The sequence below is a fragment of the Phoxinus phoxinus genome, assembly GCF_949152265.1.
Source record: "Phoxinus phoxinus genome assembly, chromosome: 1".
NCBI lineage: Eukaryota > Metazoa > Chordata > Actinopteri > Cypriniformes > Leuciscidae > Phoxinus > Phoxinus phoxinus.
In genome coordinates, this window is record NC_136876.1 from 49,157,676 (window position 1) to 49,179,697 (window position 22,022).

At 37.9% G+C, this 22,022-nt stretch overlaps 1 protein-coding gene across 3 annotated transcripts in view; it reads left to right on the plus strand.

The window, feature by feature from the left end:
* The first annotated feature begins 1,509 nt into the window (after nt 1-1,509).
* The window catches only part of LOC307003546 (uncharacterized protein), a 60,176-nt gene continuing 39,663 nt past the window's right edge, over nt 1,510-22,022 (plus strand). The window contains exons 1-6 of one of the 3 annotated variants that reach the window (XM_079622136.1): nt 1,526-1,604; nt 5,248-5,399; nt 5,704-6,135; nt 10,274-10,363; nt 11,646-13,583; nt 13,814-13,987. In XM_079622136.1, coding sequence (XP_079478262.1) covers nt 5,368-5,399; nt 5,704-6,135; nt 10,274-10,363; nt 11,646-13,583; nt 13,814-13,987 — 2,666 coding nt within the window. In that variant the 5' untranslated portion in view covers nt 1,526-1,604; nt 5,248-5,367. Of the gene's footprint in view, nt 1,605-5,247; nt 5,426-5,703; nt 6,136-10,273; nt 10,364-11,645; nt 13,584-13,813; nt 13,988-22,022 lie in introns of all 3 variants that reach the window. The other 2 variants (XM_079622138.1, XM_079622137.1) reach the window with 2 other exon arrangements.

Consider the following 22,022-nt stretch of genomic DNA (forward strand, 5'->3'; position numbering starts at 1 on the left):
ATGAACAGCCAAATGCACTGACACTGACAAACAAATCTTATGATACTTTTGAGACAAATGAACAACAAGCACACTGCACACCCTTAACAAAATATTTTAATTGAAAGGCAAGGCAACACAATGAGGGTTAAAGGACAAATGAAGAATTGTCACCTCAAAAGCACTGCAGCTGCACAAAAAATAAAGAGGAAACAGTCGTAAACTGGTATAGAAAACAATAAATGAGGTGACCTCTATGCATGGACATCTATTATGTGACATCTTACCCATGCATTTACATTATAATCAGGGTGCGATTTGTGAAGAAAAAAACAGAGGGGGGGATGTTTTGAAACATTTTTATTCATAAAAATAAATCATGAGAACATGAACTTCATCACTGCATTTGCAGGAATTGTAAAATCTTTTTTCTTATTAACTCATGAAGTAGCCTAACGCAATATCTTTACTCTAATAGCTTATCTTTCCCCACACATATAAACTGTGATCATGCAATAACGTTAACTTTACATCGCGATGCTGAGCTACAGTGAAATTATAGAAAAGACATTATCTGTGACAGCAATTCACGCGCTAAACACCGCGCCGCAGGACCTCTAGACGCGCATAAACGCGTCTTTACATTGACTTAACATTGAAATCACTCGCGCCAGACGCTCAAGAGTGAGTGAGTAATCATTTTAAAATAAAATTGACTTTAATCAAACCACCGGGGATAAAAATAATTAAGCAGAGGCAGGGATACATTGACCAGAAAGGGGGAAATCCCACGCATTTTTTTTAGTGGATCTCAAAGGCTGCATTTCATAATTAGGCTACAGTAATAATAATAATGATAATAATAAAAAAACATTATATTGTAAAACATGATTAGGATTTAAAATGGCTGTGGTCTATTTTAATATTAACAGTTGTTCTGCTTTATATTTTGTGAATAAGAAAGTTCAAAAAGCATTTATAAATGAAATTGAATTTTTTAAAACTTGATTCACTTTTTAAAATCACTAAAAAATAAAATAAAATAAAAACTTTAATATTGCCAAATAAGTAAGGTAACACCAGTGACAAAAAAATGGTGTAGCCTGCGGTCTTTAAATAAATACACAAAAAATAGAAAAAATCATTAAGCTGTCATTTATGTGTATTCATAAAGTAAAATGGTGATCTAATAATGTGGTCTAAGTTTAAACATTAGAAAAATATATACATTTTAAGACATCTTGCCATAGAAGTGGACGTTTCTGTAGAATGACCTGCATCTGTGTGACACTCAGCGAGACAGATTGACAAGCTCAAAGGTCCAGACGCTTTGCTCTGCCCTTGCTGCAATGTAAAATGCTGCAATATTACTTATACACTTCGATTTACACGGTTATCTCTGGAAAATATTATTACCGCCCGTTGACTCTATACGAGCTGGCATATTGCCGACAACATCTCGTTTTGAGTTTGACATATCGCGTGGTTCTGTGTGATTTGGACAACTTCAAGTTACGCCCACTTCAAGTTACGCCCACTTCCTGTTACTGAAACCGAAAGCAATCGAAGACTGTGAAGACGCCATTTCGGAAGATAGAAAATCAGCGATCGCTTCACAAGTGACAGTAAGTTCGTTAAGCTTTTCATAGCTGTAATATCGATGGAGTATTTGCGTCTAAACAGACGAATGACGAACTCAAACTCAAATGCACGATAAAGTTGAACTTTACTTTCGTGATACTTCACGTCAACAGTGGCGGAGCCAGGATTTTTTCATGGGGGTGGCCAGGCAAGGGCCAGCAACCAGTCTGGGGTGGCATAGAAATTTTTATTATTTTAATTTAAAAATGAGTTTGACTATAAGTATTGGACTGTTTTAGTGCCTACACAACTGAATACAGTTAATTTATACTTAATTGTAATTGAGATAGTAGTGAATTAGGAATCATGGAATACTGAGTGAATTTTTATCTTTTTTATTATTATTATTCACCACCTCCAGGCATATTACAGTTTTTCTCGATTGCACTATAACCAGGCTTTTGAACTAAAATTTCAAAACCATAATGCCATTTATCAAAAAGCACACCCATTTCACTAAACTATAAACACAAATCCCTTCATTTCTCATTGCCTACACCATGTGGTCATTTAGAAAGCACTAGTATTCAGTATTGTTCACTCAAGTCAGCACAGCTTTAGCTCAGTTAGCACACAATTGCCCAGGTGAAAACACTAAGAGTCAAAATTTAACACAAATCAATCAGATCCTTCAATAGATAGATAAAAGGGCCCGAATCAGTTTATTGAGTTTTGGAACAATAGATCCAGAAAGACATGAAGAAAGAAGTCAGGGAGGGAGAGGAGGGGCAAAGGGAAGGGCAAGAAGACAAGTGGTCTCGGATGAAATTCAAGCCACTCTAGTTGACCATGTCCTTGTCCATGGTATGACTATGAGGGAGGCTGGGCTATGATAAGGCAAAATTTGAGACACTTCACCGTCACCTCCATCATCAGAAGCTTCAGGGAGGTGTGCTGGCAAACAACATTCTGTCACTGAATAACAGGCAAACATTTCCCATTGTCTTTGATGAGGTTTATTTTCTAGCAAGAAAAGGCCAGCAGTCGTACAGTCACACAGAGTGTCTGCAGAGTGTGACAGTGAAGGGAGAGCATCCTTCCTCCTTTATAGTCTTGACTCCCAGACTGTTATCTTTCTAGGCCAATGATGGTTTTTCAACCATACGTGGAACATTCTTAGACTTGTTCATCATATTTTATCCTTTAGTGGAGGCCCTCCTGTCACGACCAACACTCTTTACCATTCCAGTACAATTCCATATTAGAACAAGGTTTGTGTGTGCTCTATTACTGTCATATGATGGTCACACACATATCTTACGTAAGTAAATATAAAATAAAAAAAATTAGAGGAGTAAAAAAAAAAAAAAAGTACTTTTACAAGAGTACATGAATGAATAAAAATATGCCAATGTATCCATTGGTTGTGTCTTTTGTGTTCATCATGTGAAAAGTTTGTGTGGAGGGGAACCACGAGCAACATAACTTACCAGTTATGGAAATGTTGTTTTTAATTTATTGCACCAGTGTGTAAGACTATGTTGTAGTGTGTTTGATTTTGATGGCTTGTGTGTCCAGTCTGAGGACAAAGTTTGGTTTTTCAGCAAGAGTGAATGGTTTTGAGTGTAGAGCTTCATTTTGACCTGAAAATAGGATGTTTGGGGATTTGGGTGAGACGTTATGGATTTGTGTTTACTGTTTTGAGAATATGAGGCATAGTTTCAAGAAATGTGTTTAAGCAATCGAGAAAAACTGTAATAAAGGGGCACACACTATACCTAAAGTTCAACTTGCTCAGTTAGCTTGCTTCTGGTTCTCAAAACCCCCAATAGCTTGTTCCACATTGTTGAACCTTCATGAATGAGACATGCAGATAACTATTGCAGCTCAAAGATTAATCAACCTTCAGTGAATTTTATATAATCATTGAATTCTTCAACCAATTCTGAGTTTGTCAAAAAAAAGTTGCAACTGAAAAAGTAAACACTGCATGTTTAACTTTTCTATATTAGTTGTCAAAATAAATAATTGCAACAGTTCTATAATAGGCTACCTGAAAGCCCGCTGTCATTTGCTGACGGAAAACATGGAATTACCGTAATAAGCCGTATATTGCCGAAAAGCGCATGTTGTCTACTGTTGGGGGCAATTTGAATGGTTTTGATAGTGCAAACGGTTGAAGAGTTACGGTACAATGAATACAGCTCGCTGATCTGTGTCGGCGACGACACATTCGGTTCTAAAGGGTTAAAGAGAGGTTCTGCGTTAAAAAAACGTAATTCTTGACAATAAAAAAGAGACAGAAACAGCAGTTGTGAGAGGGGTGGCCAAAGGGGTGGCCAAGCTTATGCAAAGGGGGTGGATGCAAAGGGGGCTTATGCAAAGGGGGCGGACCAAGCTTATGCAAGGGGTGGCCAAGCTTATGCAAAGGGGGTGGATGCAAAGGGGGCTTATGCAAAGGGGGCGGACCAAGCTTATGCAAGGGGTGGCCAAGCTTATGCAAAGGGGGTGGATGCAAAGGGGGCTTATGCAAAGGGGGCGGACCAAGCTTATGCAAGGGGTGGCCAAGCTTATGCAAAGGGGGTGGATGCAAAGGGGGCTTATGCAAAGGGGGCGGACCAAGCTTATGCAAGGGGTGGCCAAGCTTATGCAAAGGGGGTGGATGCAAAGGGGGCTTATGCAAAGGGGGCGGACCAAGCTTATGCAAGGGGTGGCCAAGCTTATGCAAAGGGGGTGGATGCAAAGGGGGCTTATGCGAAGGCAACTGTATACACATTAAATGACCGAAAATGGTTAAACTTACACTTATTTTTTTCCTTTTTAACTGGAGAATTTTAGTTTAATGTTGAAATAGTTGGTTGACTTGAAACAATTTAATTATTTAAATAATCTATAGCCTATTGTAATGTTCAGTGACGCAGTAAGACTGGGGAATTCGGACGTGTTGTCGCAGGATAATCCTGGGGAGGCTGCACACCTGGAGCCGGTGTTGTGCCGAATTTCGACCCCCTGCCAAATTATTACCCCCCTCGTTGAAGTCAGTACCTGATTGCCTAATCCTAACCCCACCCCTAATCCCAACCCCTCCCCCACAACCAATCCTAAACCTACCAATGCTAGGGGGGTAATAATTTGGCGGGGGTCAAAATTCGGCACAACAACTGTTTACGGCCCAGGCAGTTTTACGCATAGACATGTAACTTTATTTATTATACGAAAATGGTCAAAGTCTATGGACGGGACGGTTAATGTGTAAGTTTCGAGCGTCTAATGATGTTATTTCGCAGTATATCTCCTACTGGACATATCAGGATCAACAGGGGCGTAAAACTGCCTGGGGCCTAAATCATAATCGGCAGTATATTGTATTGTCCACAAGATGTCCCTATAATTGCTATAACTCTGTTGTATTAGGACAGATTAAAGTGCCTTTAGCTGGTTGAACCTCTTGATGTACCGTAGTGTTGATACGTGAGTATAGTGCGTCATCTTTTCTTCAGTCCATGGTAAGCCATGTAAGTGGAAAAAACAAAGCGATGTAAAATATATTTGTTATAGCACTAAAATTCAGTTTATTGAGATATTTTGTGACCTAAATGCAGAGTACTGTAGTGAGGTAAAATGTTTTGTTTTTCCTTTTAAATGTGATTAATGCATGGTGGCTAATGCTAAGCTATGTATAAGCAGCACGAGATACATCAACTCTATAGATGCCGTGCTGTGGAATAAACGCTCAATCCACGATCCCGAACCCCTCTGTGTCTGAGTCCCCGCTGTCTACCACCAGCCACGAACATACACAACACAATGCAGAGGAGCAGCGGCGGTGCTAGAGACCAGTAAGCACGCAGAGAGAGAGAAAGAGGTTAAATAGCATCATATTTGCTTAATGAGAGACGAAAAAACGGATTGTAAAAAACACCTGCAGGAGTTCATAAGTGTCATTAAAGTGAAAGTGAATTCAGTGTTTAAACAAGGCTGCTGTGTTTGAAAGTGTGGCCGACATGTCGGACATGTTGCTCTACAAACAAACCATATTAAGTGGAGAAAAACTGTTATCGTTAAAGTGAAATAAATGCAATTTAACTCAAATGTGTCGAAATTCAGTTGTGTTTTGTGCATGCTTTCTGTGTCCACATACAGGTCTGAAATCAAGTCTCTCATCATGGAGGAAGAGGAGCAGCAAACTGTTTATAAAATGAGTGTGTGTGAGGAGAGAGAGGAGGAGGCGTCTGTTCACACTCAGAGAGCAGCATCTCCAGTATCCAGCTGTGTGTCCATGAAGAGTAACCACTCCATGCGTGAGCCCCCTAAATTCAGTGATGGACCATCTCCAGTATCCAGCTGTGTGTCCATGAAGAGTAACCACTCCATGCGTGAGCCCCCTAAATTCAGTGATGGACCATCTCCAGTATCCAGCTGTGTGTCTATGAAGAGTAACCACTCCATGCGTGAGCCCCCTAAATTCAGTAATGGACCATCTCCAGTATCCAGCTGTGTGTCTATGAAGAGTAACCACTCCATGCGTGAGCCCCCTAAATTCAGTGAGGGATCTGCTGTGACCTTTGACCCTGTGTGAGTATCATAAAGTTCAGGGCCGGTAGATATAATTTTTTTCATCGCCCCCAAAACTACAACACTGGCAATAACACACACATACACACAAACACGTGTGCGTATGGTTGCACAAATAGTTATTAAAAATAAAGGGTGAAAAGTCTAAATAAAATATGTATCCAAATTGAACATATCTATAGATCAGGGGTAGCCAACGTCGTCCTGGAGAGCCATAGTCCTGTAGCGTTTTGCTCCAACCATAATCACACACACATGAACAAGCTAATCAAGGTCTTAAGGTTTCTATAATGCTGCATTCACACCAAACGAGCGTCAAATTCGCGTCTACCACATCTAGTTTGACGCTTGAACATTTTGAATGCATTTGCGCGTCCAAAGCGAAATGGACGCGTGTAAAAAGCAAGCGTTTGAAGCGAAATTGACGCGCGTCTGAGGCGAAATCCCCTTCTTCTGGGAGGGGCAAGTGCTAGGCGGTGTCTGTTTGCAAGAAAGGCCACAAAATGTAAAAATACGAATGTTATTGTGTCACGAAATGTAGTTTTAAGAGGTGTTCAGTCGAGAATGTAGTTGTTTAAAGCGCAAATCTGTGGTTTATTTATAAAGATAACGCCTATTTAAAAATTTTTATCTGACGTTTCGGAGTTGTGAGATCGAGGCGATCACCGGGTGCTCAGCGCTCATGTAACCCGCTGGAGCAGCCTTACCTCGGCTAGTCCTCCTGACGTTTGCTGCTGGTCAACGAGAAATGTTTAAATTCACAATCTATAGCTTCGGTTATATTATATGAAACATAAGTTAAAATATATTATTGACTCGTTATAACGTAGGTCAAACGACTTCTTTAATTTTGAGTTTTTCTTCGACTGCAAGGGTTCAGTGTTACATTCATAGTTAACATACAGCTGAACAATGTCATTCCTTCTTTCACGCAGGCATTTAGTCATATTACAAAATAATTTATTGAGGCCAAACATATAAAATAATTTATTGAGGCCAAACATATAAAATAATTTATTGAGGCCAAACATATAAAATAAGTTATTGAGGCCAAACATTTAAAATGATATTATAAACTGAAAAGCGGGCCTGCCCCCGTTTATCACGTCACTTCACCACGTGACAGCAGCAAGCGGGCTCCTGGAAGTTTAACGCGGCACGAATTGACGCCAAAGTAAAAAAATTTCAACTCGGGCGTCAGACGCAAATTCGGGTCAAACGCATGAAAGCACAAAGCACCACCCGCGCGTATCGCGCCAGACTTTCAATTCACCTTATTCGCGTGTCAATTTGCGCCATTTGAGCAAAAATTATATTTGAAGATGGCTGGGTATTATTCCATTATTGTTCTAAAATGGCTCCCCTCCCCCATATGCACACACGCATGCATGTATACACACGTGAGAAAAGTGGAGCGATGTGATGCTTAAATATAACAAACTTTAATATACGTTTCATATTTAAGTTTAAATAATATGTTTTTTTTTTATTATTTAATCTGTTATATGAAAAGGAAAGCACATCAGATGGGTATAAGATCATAAGATGCCCAATCAGGAGACATTTGGAGTGGGTCACACATGATTTTGAACACTTAATTAAGTTCTGCTTTGTAGAAAGCCATTCTATAAAGTGAATTTCGTTTTGTATAAATTGTATCTTAATTTAAACCAATGTTTCATCAACCAATTGCCTGGATTTAATAAAGAAGCAAATATAGCAGACAATATAATCAGGACGTGGAGGCGCCGGCGCGAGCTTTGCCTCACAGACGTAAGAAATATATGTAGGCTTATAGAAAAATTTAAATAAAAACCACAATTCAAATCGCAAAGAAACGGGCTACTCTCTGCTTATGTATAGGCTAATCCGAAGTGTGCATTTCTCTCTAAAGGCACTTTCCCTACTGCGAAGATGGCGAGTCAGCCAACTTTATCTTTGCAGCCAAAAAAAAGCCAAATAAGTTTATTAATAAACAATTATAATGTATCATGCTGCATAATCATCACTTTTTCAAGTTCTTTGTGGCAAGCTTTATGCATGCGCTAGAGATTCAGAATACACAATATTTTACGATAACGCTTATATTCTCTCCCATATATTTAAGCAATTAAATTAATATAAATATGCGATTAGACTAATGGCTTTAATGAACTACTACTAGTCGACTAGAAACAAAACTTTAATCGTGCACGGGCAGCTCTACTTATTTCATATATTTTCTAACCAGCCAGGTCATAAAGTCATAAAAAGTCATAAAATGTCATAAATTTTATACGAATTTTAGGCCATAAAAAGTCATAAAAACGTCCGGATTTTCCGTACAAGGTAATAAATTACATTTAGCCACGTCTTAAATTCATATGCTCGTTCATTCATTGGTTCTAGCATTGCATTTTCCCCCCGAAAATGCGCTGGCGGCATAATGTTAAATGCGCCAAAAGCGGAACGAAAAAACTCATTTGAACCGCGCACCACACGGACCATATATCCGCTCAGCTCAAAGTCCAAACGGGCAGCGCGAGCTCACTAGAGCAGACGCGTTTACTCTGATCGGTCTCAGTCACGAGATCCAGTGAGAAGCACTTGAATTCAGCGAAGAACACAAATGTCTCAGTGATTTAAACCAGTTTAAAGGCAGATGAAGCGGCGCTGACGAACAGGAGACACACTGAGCGCAGCGATACAGTCTGAAGCTTTTCTACAAATTCCCATTATTTACCATTGATTTACTATCACGTTAGCCTATTAATATTAACTGCACCATGTGGGATATACATATTGAATTGTATTATATTATTATTGTAGACAATGTATTAAAGGACTAATGGAATATAATTACAGTATTTAATAATGTATTTAGGCTACTGTTTTTTATACATTTCATGAAGATTTCAAGACTTGACCCCCATTAGCACATGCAGAAACTAAGAAATTAGTTTTCCAATAAAGCTATTTATTTTGTTAAGTACCTAATGTCAAATGTTTGAATGTTCTACCTCAGATTTGTGAATGTTCAGCTGTTTGGCAAGTGTTTGTCATGATATGTTCTGACAATAAAGAGTATCGGTAGTCTAAAACCACAATTTACGCTCTACAACTTTCACTTAGGAGGAAAAATATGCCTTTAAACTTGAAAGAAATAAACATTTGACATTTATCGTGATAATTATCTATATCGACTAATATAAAAGTAATTTGTGTAATAGGTCATAAATTTAAATCATAATGGTCACAAAAAGGTCTTAAAAAGTCTTAAATTTGACTGACTAAACCCTGCAGAAACCCTGGCTGTAGTTCTCTCTGTGTGTTCAAGTGCAGCTTTCCCCCCGACACGGGTCAGCTTTCATCAGCGCTAGTTCTTTGGCGTCAGTTTGGTGTGTCCCGGGCTTAAAATAATAGTTTGTACTATTTTCTGTTTATTTTGATAAATAAATTAAATGCAATTTTGTCATTAAAATATAGCCTATTCATAAAAAATAAAAAAAATGAAAGATTCTGCAAGCTTTGAAGGAGATCCCATAAAAAAATATTTTACTGTAGTAACAATATTTTTGATAATTTATTAAATGAAATGATTAATATGACGGTTTCCTTATAAATATGGGGGAACAAATTGAAAAGTCAGCCAGCTATTAATTGTTTTGTTAATTATTGTGCCTGTAGCCTCAACAGTACGGCCAATTACCAAACTTTACATAATAATCAGAAAAACTGTTGCTTAAATTACCTTGAACAAAAGCGAATATCATTTACAAGACCTTTATCTCAAAATATATTACATCATTTTAGCGATTCTCAATGGCGAATTAAATCAATAACATTTTAAAACCATGAAATATTAGATTAATTTAGCACAGAATCAACTTTGCGCTGCTGTCCGTGATATCATCAAGAATCCGCCAAATTTCCATGTGAATTGTAGATGTTTAGGAAAGTGCTGCAGCAAATCCTTGTGCCATCTAGTGGTTTAAAGGATAATAAAATGATCCTACATGTTTTACTACCCTACAAAACTAATACAAATACTGCTCTATAAATTACAGAAGTATTGACTGGGTTAATTTAATGCAGCAGGCAAATAATCTGCATAGACATTTTTGAAATATTTCTGTTTATTTCTCATTATCAACAACAGGAAGAGAAAGAGAGCAGCTTCTCCAGTATCCAACTGTTTGACCATGAAGGCCACAAAATTCAGTGATGGAGCAGTGACCTTTGACCCTGTGTGAGTATCATCATGTAGGGTGAGAGACACACGAACACAGAATGCACAAAGGTTCAGAAAATTTTACATTTCAAATGGCTAAAGTTCTTTAACAAATATAACAAGTGGAAGTAAAGATGCAAAGAAATGAATTGTTAAATAGTACTTTCTTATGCTTCTCTCTGCCATTTCTCTGTTAGATCTCCATTTACACAGCAATGATTTGTGTTACATGTGTTCCATCAGTGTTATATTGACAATTATCCTTTAAATTAGGGATGCACTGAAATTATCTATTTTGATAAAAACGGAAACAAGAAAATTCATAACAAATTGCTGGAGGTGCCACAAAATCAAAATAAATCAAAATAAATGTAAGTGTTTTGTAAGGATACTCTGATCGATCTGCCATAAATCAGCCAATAATAACTTCCTATGAATCGACTTATTGTCTCTAAATTTGCCAATTGTATGTTGATGACTGATCAAACCAGACAATGAAAGCATATATAAAAGAACTTAAAAAACATCAGGATTCACAATCAGCTGATCAAGATTTTTCTATTTCTAAAAGAAAAGGTGGCAGGTTATTTAGACTAAAAATCTTTTCTGACTTTTCAAATGCTTCCCTTGTGGCAAAGGGGACTTTTATGTGCTAGGAAATGCAGAAAAAAGCTGAGTTTGCAGTCTCTTTTATAATAAATCATCTGTCGTCAGTCATCATTTACATGTAAATTAATTACATGTAACCATTTTAGATGAACACTGCTTTTTCTCCATGTCGGTGCTTCTGTGATATTTTAAAATAATGGTTTCTGGTTTAAACTTTCTGCCAAAAATGTTAGCCTTCTTTCTTCTTTTCTTCTTTTTTTGAACATTTTGACTAATGAAAACTTGATGTCTCCCTTCTTTAAATATGGAGGTAGTTATCTGCCCCCACATGCCTGATTTAAAACGAGCTCCAACCCATGTTCAGTGTGCAAATTTCACAAAGAAAAACTTTGGTCAATTCTACCTGAACTTTAAAGGGGAAGTTTAGTTATATTTTTGGTTTATTATGAAACTGTGGCGGGACAGATTAGACTATGGTTGGCCGCCACAATATAGTTAATGAATGGGAAACACTGATGGGTTTAAAATATCATTGCTAGAACAAATCCTTGATAAACTCCATGTGTGATTATTAGGATGTCAGTTGACCACAATAGATAGACATTTGTCTGTAAGATTTTTATTTATTTTACTTTATTTTCACAAATGTTTTCTGTTTGTTTTTGTGTCTTTCTTCTTAATGTGTTTTCAGTGGTGTGAGAGCTGACCAGATCAGAGATGTGTCCTGTCAGACCAGCACATCCTCCTCCTGTCAGAAACACATCAGTCATCATGACACAGAAGCAGCCCTGCAGCTCGATTCTCAGCAGCCAGTGCATGATGATCTGCAGAGAGTCAAAGACCAGCACAAAACCAGCATGAAGAACAGATACGAGAGCTTATTTGAGGGAATCAAACTACAAAAGAATCAGACCCTCCTGAACAGGATTTACACACAGCTGTACATCATAGAGGGAGAGAGTGAAGGAGTGAATGAAGAACATGAGGTGCTACAGATGGAGAAAAGTTACAAGACCCTCCAAGACACTCCAATAAACTGCAATGACATCTTTGATCCTTCACCTGAGCTAGGAAATGAGGAGAAGAGAAGAGAGAAGAAAGAGAAAATCAAGACTGTTCTTACTAAAGGCATCGCTGGAATCGGAAAAACCGTCTCTGTGCAGAAGTTCATTCTGGACTGGGCCGAGGGAAAAGCCAATCAGGATGTAGATTTCATATTTGTGCTTCCATTTAGAGAGCTGAACTTGATTAAAGATCATCAGTACAGTCTTCACAGACTTCTGCTGGACTTTCATCCTGAACTTCTAGATCTGGACTCAAAGATTTATGATGAATGTACAGTTGTGTTCATCTTTGATGGTCTGGATGAAAGCAGAATTACACTGATGTTTTCAGACAGTGAGAAAGTTTCTGATGTGACTGAGTCTTCACCAGTGGGTGTGTTGATGTCAAACCTCATGAAAGGAGATCTGCTTCCCTCTGCTCTCATCTGGATCACCACCAGACCAGCAGCAGCCAATCAGATCCCCTCAAACTACATCAACCGTGTGACAGAAATTCAGGGATTCAATGACCCTCAGAAGGAGGAATATTTCAGGAAGAGAATCAGTGATGAGCATCAAGCCAGCAGAATCATCTCACACATCACAAAAGCAAGAAGCCTCCACATCATGTGTCACATACCCGTCTTCTGCTGGATCTCCTCCACTGTGCTTCAAAACATCCTGAAACAAGATCTCAGTGCAGAAATCCCTCAAACTCTGACTGAAATGTACATCCACTTCCTCCTCATTCAAACTCATATGAGGAACCAGAAGTATGAAGAGAGAGATCCAGAGAAAGTCCTGCAGTCCAACAGAGAAGTGATTGTGAAACTTGCTGAACTGGCTTTCAATCAGCTGATGAAGGGCAATGTGATGTTCTATGAGGAGGACCTGATTGAGAGCGGCATAGACGTCACGGACGCCTCAGTGTATTCTGGGATTTGCACTGAGATCTTTAGGGAGGAATCTGTGATTTATCACAGAAAGGTTTACAGCTTTGTACATCTGAGCTTTCAGGAGTTTTTTGCAGCACTGTATGTGTTTTTCTGTTATTTACACAAGAACAGTGAAGTTCTGAAAATGTTCCTGACAGGACAGTCCAGAACTCAGTGTGAGATTGTTTCTCTGGATGTGTTTCTGAAGGGAGCAGTGAATGAAGCTTTGAACAGTAAAAATGGATACCTGGATCTTTTCCTTCGATTCCTTCATGGCGTCTCACTGGAGTCCAATCAGAGACTCTTACAGGATGTGCTGATTCACACAGAGAACAACCCAGAGAGCATCAAGAAAATAATCCAAAACCTCAAACGAGGTCAAAAAAACAATGTCAGTCCTGAAAGATGGATGAATCTGTCACACTGCTTGATTGAGATGAAGGATAATTCTGTTGTTGAAGAAATGCAGGTATTTTTAAAATCTAAAATAAAACGTAAAAACCTTTCTCTTGCACAATGCTCAACTTTGGCAAACATGATCCTGATGTCAGAGGAGGTGATGGATGAGTTAGACCTTAAAAAGTACAACATTAAATCAAAGGAGGGTCGAAGGAGGCTGGTACCTGCTGTGAAGAACTGCAGAAAAGCTTGGTAAGTGTGAAGATCTAATAATAACAATTACATTTACATTTAATTTACATTTTGAGGGAGTTTTGGTGAATAATATATTCACAACCATAAAACCACAAATAAGAGCAGTTGTGTGTTTTCATTTTCAACCAAATTGACAGTATCCAGCTTAATTCATGCAGAAGAAATGAGATTAGTGAAGCACATTGTTCATAAAATATGATTTTATGTCACATATTTATTTTTTCCAGTTTGGCAGATTGTAATCTCACATATCTGAACTGTGAAATTGTGGCTTCGGCTCTGCAAACATCAAACTCCCCCCTGAGAGAGCTGGACCTGAGTAGCAATCAGATGCAGGATTCAGAAATGAAGCTGCTTTCAGATGCAATGAAGAGTCCTAACTGTCAACTTGGCGTACTAAGGTTTGTTTCACATTTATTCATTACATTGTGTTTCATTGTGTTTGCTTTCATTCCTCACATGTATTTCCTTGTCTGTGTTTCTCGCCACCGATCAGTCAGCATCAGTGTTGGGAACGTTACTTTAAAAAAGTAATTAGTTATAGTTACTCACTACTTGTTCCAAAAAGTAACTGAGTTAGTAACTGAATTACTCTATAATAAAAGTAACTCGTTACCAGGGAAAGTAACTATTTGCGTTACTGTTAATATTTTTTTTTTGCTATAATCCAAAGAATTTGGATTTTTGTGAGCAGTTTTCAGTTGAAATGAGTAGAACAGATGGGTGTTTGTACATAACTTTCGATATTTATTGCACGTCGACAGACAGCAAGAGGTTTATCCTGCACTTCAAGTATTATCTTTGTAAGGAAAGTAAACAGTTACACCATATAAAGTGCATAACTAGCAAATTAAATCAAACTCTCTCAACCAGAGACAACTGGTCAAGAAAACAACCTGGCGAACTAGCATCTGTGGTGGAGGTATCGGTGTTTTTTGCCACTAGCTTTGTAGATGCGTGTGTCAATGTGAGATGCTTCATTAAATTAGAGTTGCTTACAACGGATGTCGACAAAGTCTTCGCTCCTGGACATAATGTACACACATGCACGTTCTTGCCTTTGACCACAATGAATTTGAAGTAGCCTAGTGCTTATATCTCCACCAACTTTTCATCGGATTGCTCCTGACTCGCCATCTCTGCTGCTCCGTCAAATCTGTTTAGCGGTTGTGTGTGTGTGTGTGTGTGTGTGGCGCCTGGCGCGTGTGCTGGCATGTGTGTAAAAACATTGGCTCTGATTGGCTACCATGAAACATGACTCTGCCTTAGCCAATCATAATCGCTTACCTCGTTATTAACCCACCTGCTCACTAGCTGTGAGCCAGGGGTGCGTTCGGAATCGGATTACAGTTTATTCAATCAATGCATATAACGCACCGCATTTAACATCTAGTAACGTTAACGGCATTGTAACGACGGGAAAAGTAATTAGTTAGATTACCCCGTTACTGAAAAAATAACGTCGTTACCTAACGCCGTTATTTTAAACGCCGTTATTCCAAACACTGGTCAGCATGGACACTAATCACATTCATCACCACTGTGTATTTAAGTTCCTGCCTGTGTTTTGTCTAGTGGCCAGTATTGTTTGTGCGTTGCACGCCGTCTCGCCTGCTGGCTATGCCTCTGAGTTATTTATTAACCCTCTGAGGACTAAGGTGTTTTTGTGGTCCTTGAGATGTTCTGACATGCTCTGACATTTGTGCTTTTTTCAGTTGCTTATAAACATATTAATGGAAAAGGTGTAATTACACTCTATTTATCACAAACAGGGCTACCGTAATATGTGAGCAACATGCATGTACATGTTTGCATTTTTGAGAGAATAATGTTTATGCGTGGTTATTCATACAAAACAAAACAAAACAAAACAAAAAATTAAAGTGTCTGACATAAGGCCACAAAACGCATACTAAATATGTGTCCACAATACTTTTGACTAATGGATGTTGTCGCCTAGAGTTTTTCCTTCAAAATGATTTGAAAATCATCCTGCCTAATCATTCACATAAAACAATACATTGATTTAAATTTTGTAAAACACTTTTTGTTTGGAAAGGAAATATGCGCATGGGGCGTGAATGATCCAACACCATCATTAATAATGAGTGGTTCACACCTGAGAAGACAATGACCCGCATAATGACCCCGCATAATGAGCTGCATAATGAGCCTTTCATTCAGGTGTGTCACACAAGAAAGAATGGGTCTCATTCATGAAACACGAGCAGAACGAATGTTTGTGTAAATCGTGTGTAAAGTGGTTCTGGCGTAAATTTTCGGATTCATTCAAATATTCAAGTATTTTCCAAATGTTAGTTGGTACGAAAGAAATCTACACCTGCTCCCAGCCACGCGTAAATATGCGTTTAACATCCGAACGTTTTGCTCATTAATAAGGCTGCAGTTTAATTCACCTTAATCGGGTTCATATTTACACAGCATTTTGAAAAAATATGATATATAGTAATTACATACGGTTTTTCTTTTTACTTTTATTATGAGAGCCAGTGATAGCATCTGCAAACGGAACACTTTAATCAAATAATTAATTGCTTCAATAGGGCTGGGCTATATTTTTTCAAAGTGAACTCATTCGTTTTTTGCAGTCGAGCTTCATGTCGAACCATTTTCTTTTCACTACTGGGACTGTTCGATTAACAGATGAAACTCCAGTAACTGCATTTGTAATATCTGCCAAGCTTCCTTTTTTTAGGACCTGATACGCCACTATGTACGCTTGAAAATAAAATGTGACGTTTTGAACTTCTGATAATAAAATATTATCTGATAATGAGAAATTTTTCTTTTTCATTCGCTTTTGAGAAGACATGTTGAAATCCTTAGTTTGGTGTCATAATATAATGCCCATATATAGTTGTCAGTCGGATTTAATGGGCGGGGTTTGAGAATGAGCGTGCACGCGCGTCCCATTTACGACTGATTGGAATTCATTAACACACACATTTCACTATCACATCTGACGTTTACGAAATATTTGTGAATCAGGAGAAGAGTTTTCGGGAAGGTCTCTTTACGCGCAGATCACTCACATATTTACTCGTATATTTACGAATGTTTCATGAATGAGACCCAATGTTAGGATGTGTGTGTGTGTGTATATATATATATATATATATATATATATATATATATATATATATATATATATATATATATATAATTTTTTTATTTTATTTTTTTTTTATTTTTTTTTTTTATATAAAAACTTTATAATCTATCCAAAACTAGTCACAACTAGTAACAGCGCGCATATGTGCCGTTCATTCATTCACACACAGAAACGCGATTCATATTTAAAGGGCACCTATTATGGAATTTTGAAATTTACCTTTCATGTAGTGTGTAACATAGATCTAAGTGAACAAAAACATCCTGCAACGTTTGAAATATGAAAGTGCACCGTATATAAAGTTATTGTCTTTCAAAAGTAAGAGTCGACTCTGAGTCATTTTTATGAATCGTTAGAAGACCGAAGCTTTTTCTCTGACTAGATGACGTCAACTTGTCAAGTTGTTTGAATACGATACACCCACTTATTGCGCTCCAAGGAAAACTTGAAAACATCATGGCGACGAGACGCTGTGTTCTGAAGTGCGACTCAAAAGCCAACTTGTTTCATCTGCCCAAGGAGGAGCATTTGAAGACTAAGTGGCTACAATTCATATATACAACTATACCACAGAAGTGTAGTCCGAGCCTTGTGCTTTGTTCGCGCCATTTTGAAGACGATTGCTTTTTAAATGCAATCAAACTTGGATTCGCAAGCCGCTGATATTGAAGGAAGGTTCAGTTCCAAGTGTATTTGCATCAGCTTCCTCCTCCGTATCACAACCTGTAAGTGTTATTAATAATTGTTGCTTTTATGTTTTATGTAGCATGCTTAATAATTATTTTGTTTGTTGTGTAAGCACCGTTTAGCTTCTAGGTCTTCAATGACAATTGTATTGAGATATGTGAAGTGTTTGTCGTTGTTTTCGGAGTTGTCTCGTAATACCTCGTAGTAACGTAACTGCATTTTAATTTTATTTTTTAAACGTTATGTTTATGCATCGAGCTAACGCAAACAAAGACTGATTGTACTTTTACAATATGAACTCTGGGCTATGCTCGCTAACATAACATTAAATTCTTTATCTTATTTTTAGTTTTTTACTACAAACTACAAAGCAGTGGACTATAATCATTATTATAACACAATTTAATTGATAAAAGCATCATTGTACTCCGTGTTAAACAATAAGTATTATCTCTGTAAACACTGCTGGGTCATCTGACCAATCAACGCAGATTAGCATCGCGCAAAGGAGGGGTTTGGAAAAACGAGTCGTTGAACGAATCATTTGGGAGTCGGTGAGCAAATCAGGTAAAAATAAATGCATATTATACGAAAACAAAAGTGTTTTTTGTCATTGCATGCATGTAAAACTGTTGTTGGGGACTCCCTAAACAACATTAGGAACATTTTAAATGTCATAATAGGTGCCCTTTAAACAGTCTTTTTGCGGTTTACAGATACTTTTCCATATCGCGATTAGAACAAAACATATAAGAATAAAAAACTTACCACTAATCCTCAACTGGAATGGATCATTGCTCCTCGAAGTGAAACCAGCACTTCTGAGGTAAATTTCACAGGATTATTCCTCACAGCCTCACAAGACGGCATAGTACATTCATCTGATTAAACTTGTGTTTTATCGAGCTGATGTGGCCGGTTTGCATGTTTGCATGTATTGCCTCAGATCATTTGCGTTTGAATAGCGCGCGCTCTCCGTGGGCGTGGTCACATTAAAACATAATGACCTATAATGAGCTGAAATGAGAACTCGCTCTTTTTATATAGATTACATAAACAGAGAATATTTGTTTTAGTTTTGAATTAGATAATTTACAAGTACACACTTAAATGATTATAAAGTTGCTAATATCTGGGTGAATAGTATTCGCTGAGTTTTGTTTAAGTTTAGAGACGTGCAACAGAAAAAAAGTTCACGGAGAGGCAGAAAGCACACGCTGTTTATTTTCTTTCTTTTATAAAAGCACAATGTTTTTTAAGTCTATTTTGCTGCTATGTAAAAAAAAAAACAAGCTGGTGCGTTTGCCGACCCCAGAGGGTTAAACTTGTTACCTTTAAATCATCTTCTTCTTTCTAGGATCTAATCGTGACATTTCTAAGGCTGCACCTTGATGCCCAATTCCGATTTGCTGACTATATCCAATTTTTTTTGACGACCCACTTACATCATCTTATAAAAGTGACCCGTATCCGATATTTGCATTTACACTGTACACTGCCGAAACAACCCAATGTAGACTTTCTGACCTGGAAAATGAAGTAAAACAGCTTGATATGCAATGGATGCAGACAAAATTATTATAGTGATGCGCAGGTCGTGGTTATATCCACGAGGGATCTGCGGATAATCCGCGGATCGGGCGGGTGAAGTAATAAAAATAACATTGATTAATTTCGGGTGGGTCGCGGGTGGATAGGATAAATCATTTATTAACGAAAATATTAACTAGGCTACTCTAAAATATGAGCGTGCCGTGTTCCATTCCAATTTATGTTTCAAGGGAGTAAAAGCCTGTTTATGCCATTAAGAAAATGAAATTCTTTCAAATAAATTTAGCTTTAAAGAAATACTAATTTAAAAGCAGCGTATTCATCAGTGTATTGGGCCTATGTTACCATGGTTACCATTACTTGGATGCGCGCATCAACCGTCGCCAAGTCCGCTGTTGAAGGTGATGATCATCCATTTATCCTCCCGCGTAATAACACATACGAATAATAGTAATTTGACAATCGGGTGCGGATACTTAAATCAGAGAAAATTATTGGTGCAGGTGGATGATTTGTTTTTGGCTGTGGATTCAGGTGACGTCATTAGCGCATCTCTAATTATCCAGTGTTTTGCTTTCCGTACTATTTTCATAGGTCAGCAAAACATTGCTCTCGTACGGCTGAGAAAAAATTACTCCACTATGTGGAGCCTTCGTCCTCCATCGCGCCATTAATAAGTCATGTAATCACAGTGTCAATCACGGTGTCCACCTGAGTTGACATCCTTTTTTAATGACGTACGACTCACATTTACTGGGGACTACTAGATTTGTCTGCTTACATGCCAGACGCAATATCTGCCGATTCATATCTGATTTATTTCCACATATGAGTGAGGCCTGAAACCGATCTGAGAATATCGGAATCCATGTGTTTTTTTCCTGCTTACACGTTCGCCGGTCATATCCGATCTGTGCCACATGAGAGGAAAAAATCGTAAATGTAAATGGGGCCTAAATGAAAAGTTACTAAATGCAAAGCTTTTTTGTGTGTGCAAATTGGAAACACCAACTCCCCACTGGTGTACACAATAGTGAATAGTGAATTGTTCACTTAGAAATAGGGATGCAAATTATCGATTAATTCATTAATCATTAGTTGATTGACCTTATCGATCGATTAACGATTAACTGATAAACGGCTATTTTCCTGAGAATGTAAATTTCTCACGGTATCAATAGTGTCTTTAACATAAAAAGCTAAATATTGCTTATATACTGAATAAAAATGCATGTTATATTGCTCAATTGATGTTTTATTGTAACAGTTGTTTAGGGATTTCAATTTTTACAAATTCCCATGATCGATGGATGAATGTTTCGATGTCATTGATTATTTAATTATCAAATATAATGACTACTATACAACGAGTCACCAGCGCCGCCTCAGATGCAGAGTGTGTCATGAATCATGTGTGACTGTGGACGTGCTCTCCCTGAACACCGCACTGAAGACGGCAACTAAACCCAATGCATTCACAACCATTTAATACAATAGTGTTCTCATGTTGTGTAATATGTCAGTCCCAAATTATTCATCGTTATTATTAGTCCTGCATTTCTGCTTGAGCTGCGCGCGCTGAATGAAGGCCACTGTTAAACTGGAGCACTTAGTTTGCTAGCGCGTTATTTAACTCAAAGAAACGCATCCTATATGAGATTAATCAGATATATTCAAAATAAACATAAGATTACAAATTATTTCTGCAGAAAATGACGTGAATGCACAAGTGAACTTGAACTAATTTACGTGCCATTCATTCAGAATGATCATGTTGAGGACGCGCTCTTCCTGGAGCAACGCGACACGGCAACTAAACTCAAATAATTCACAATGTTTTATTACAATATTGTTCTCTTTATAATGTTATGTAATATGACAGTCCTGCCAATAGTCATTATTAGTCGTGCAGTGCCGTTTGAGCCGCGCGCGCTGAAGCACTACAGCGTTCATTCAAGGGATGCATCCAATATAAGATAAATCAGATATAGATAGGCATACACAAAATGAACACAACATTACAACTTACATTTGCACAAAACAAAAGGCTGCGAATGAACACACAAACTTATAGTCATAATGAAGGTGTAAAATGGTCCCAAACAAAACTCGCTCGCTTTGTTTCGCGGTTGAGCAGCACGCACGCGCATGAACCAGCTTAATCGATGATCGAGAAGTTGTATCGATTAAATGTATTATCGACAATTAATCGATCGTCGATTAATCGTTGACATCCCTACTTAGAAATCAGAGCTTTAGAACTATAAAAGGACATAGGCAAGGCAAGGCAAGGCAAGTTTATATATATAGCACATTTCATACACAGTGGTAATTCAAAGTGCTTTACATAGAAGAAATTAAAATAATTACATAAATAATCAAATAAATAAGAATAATTAAAACAGTTTAGAAAATAAAATACAGTGCAAACAGTTGGACGAACAGTGGCACAGTGCTTATTCAGTAAATGCAAAGTTAAACAGTGGAAATTTAAAGTGCTTTACATAGAAGAAATTAAAATAATCAAAAGATATAAGAATAATTAAAACCCTATCTGAGATGGAAGGGATTGAGCAGGTTTGCGGTGCCACTGGACCTACAATCCAGGGACGTCCTCTGCTGGGGTGGTGTCTTACACCAGTATTGCCCAGCGGGGCCCCCACAGAGCACGTTTCACTTTTGCTGTTTTAAACAAACAGCGAACCTCTATACTCTCCATAGTATAGCTAATCTTCACTCGCCTCGTCGGAGTGAAGTTCTCCCGTTCCCCTTAAAATCTTCCTGAATCACAGTTTGGAAAATAAAATAATAAAATACAGTGCAAACAGTCGGACGCACAGTGACACAGTGCTCATTCAGTAAATGCAAAGCTAAAGAGATGTGTTTTGAGTCTAGATTTGAATGTGGCTACAGTAGGAGCACACCTGATCTCTTCTGGAAGCTGGTTCCAGCTGTGGCTGGCATAATAGCTAAAAGCGGACTCTCCTTGCTTTGAGTGAACCCTTGGTATTTCTAGTTGATGTGATCCTAATGATCTGAGTGATCTGTTGGTTTATATTCAGTGA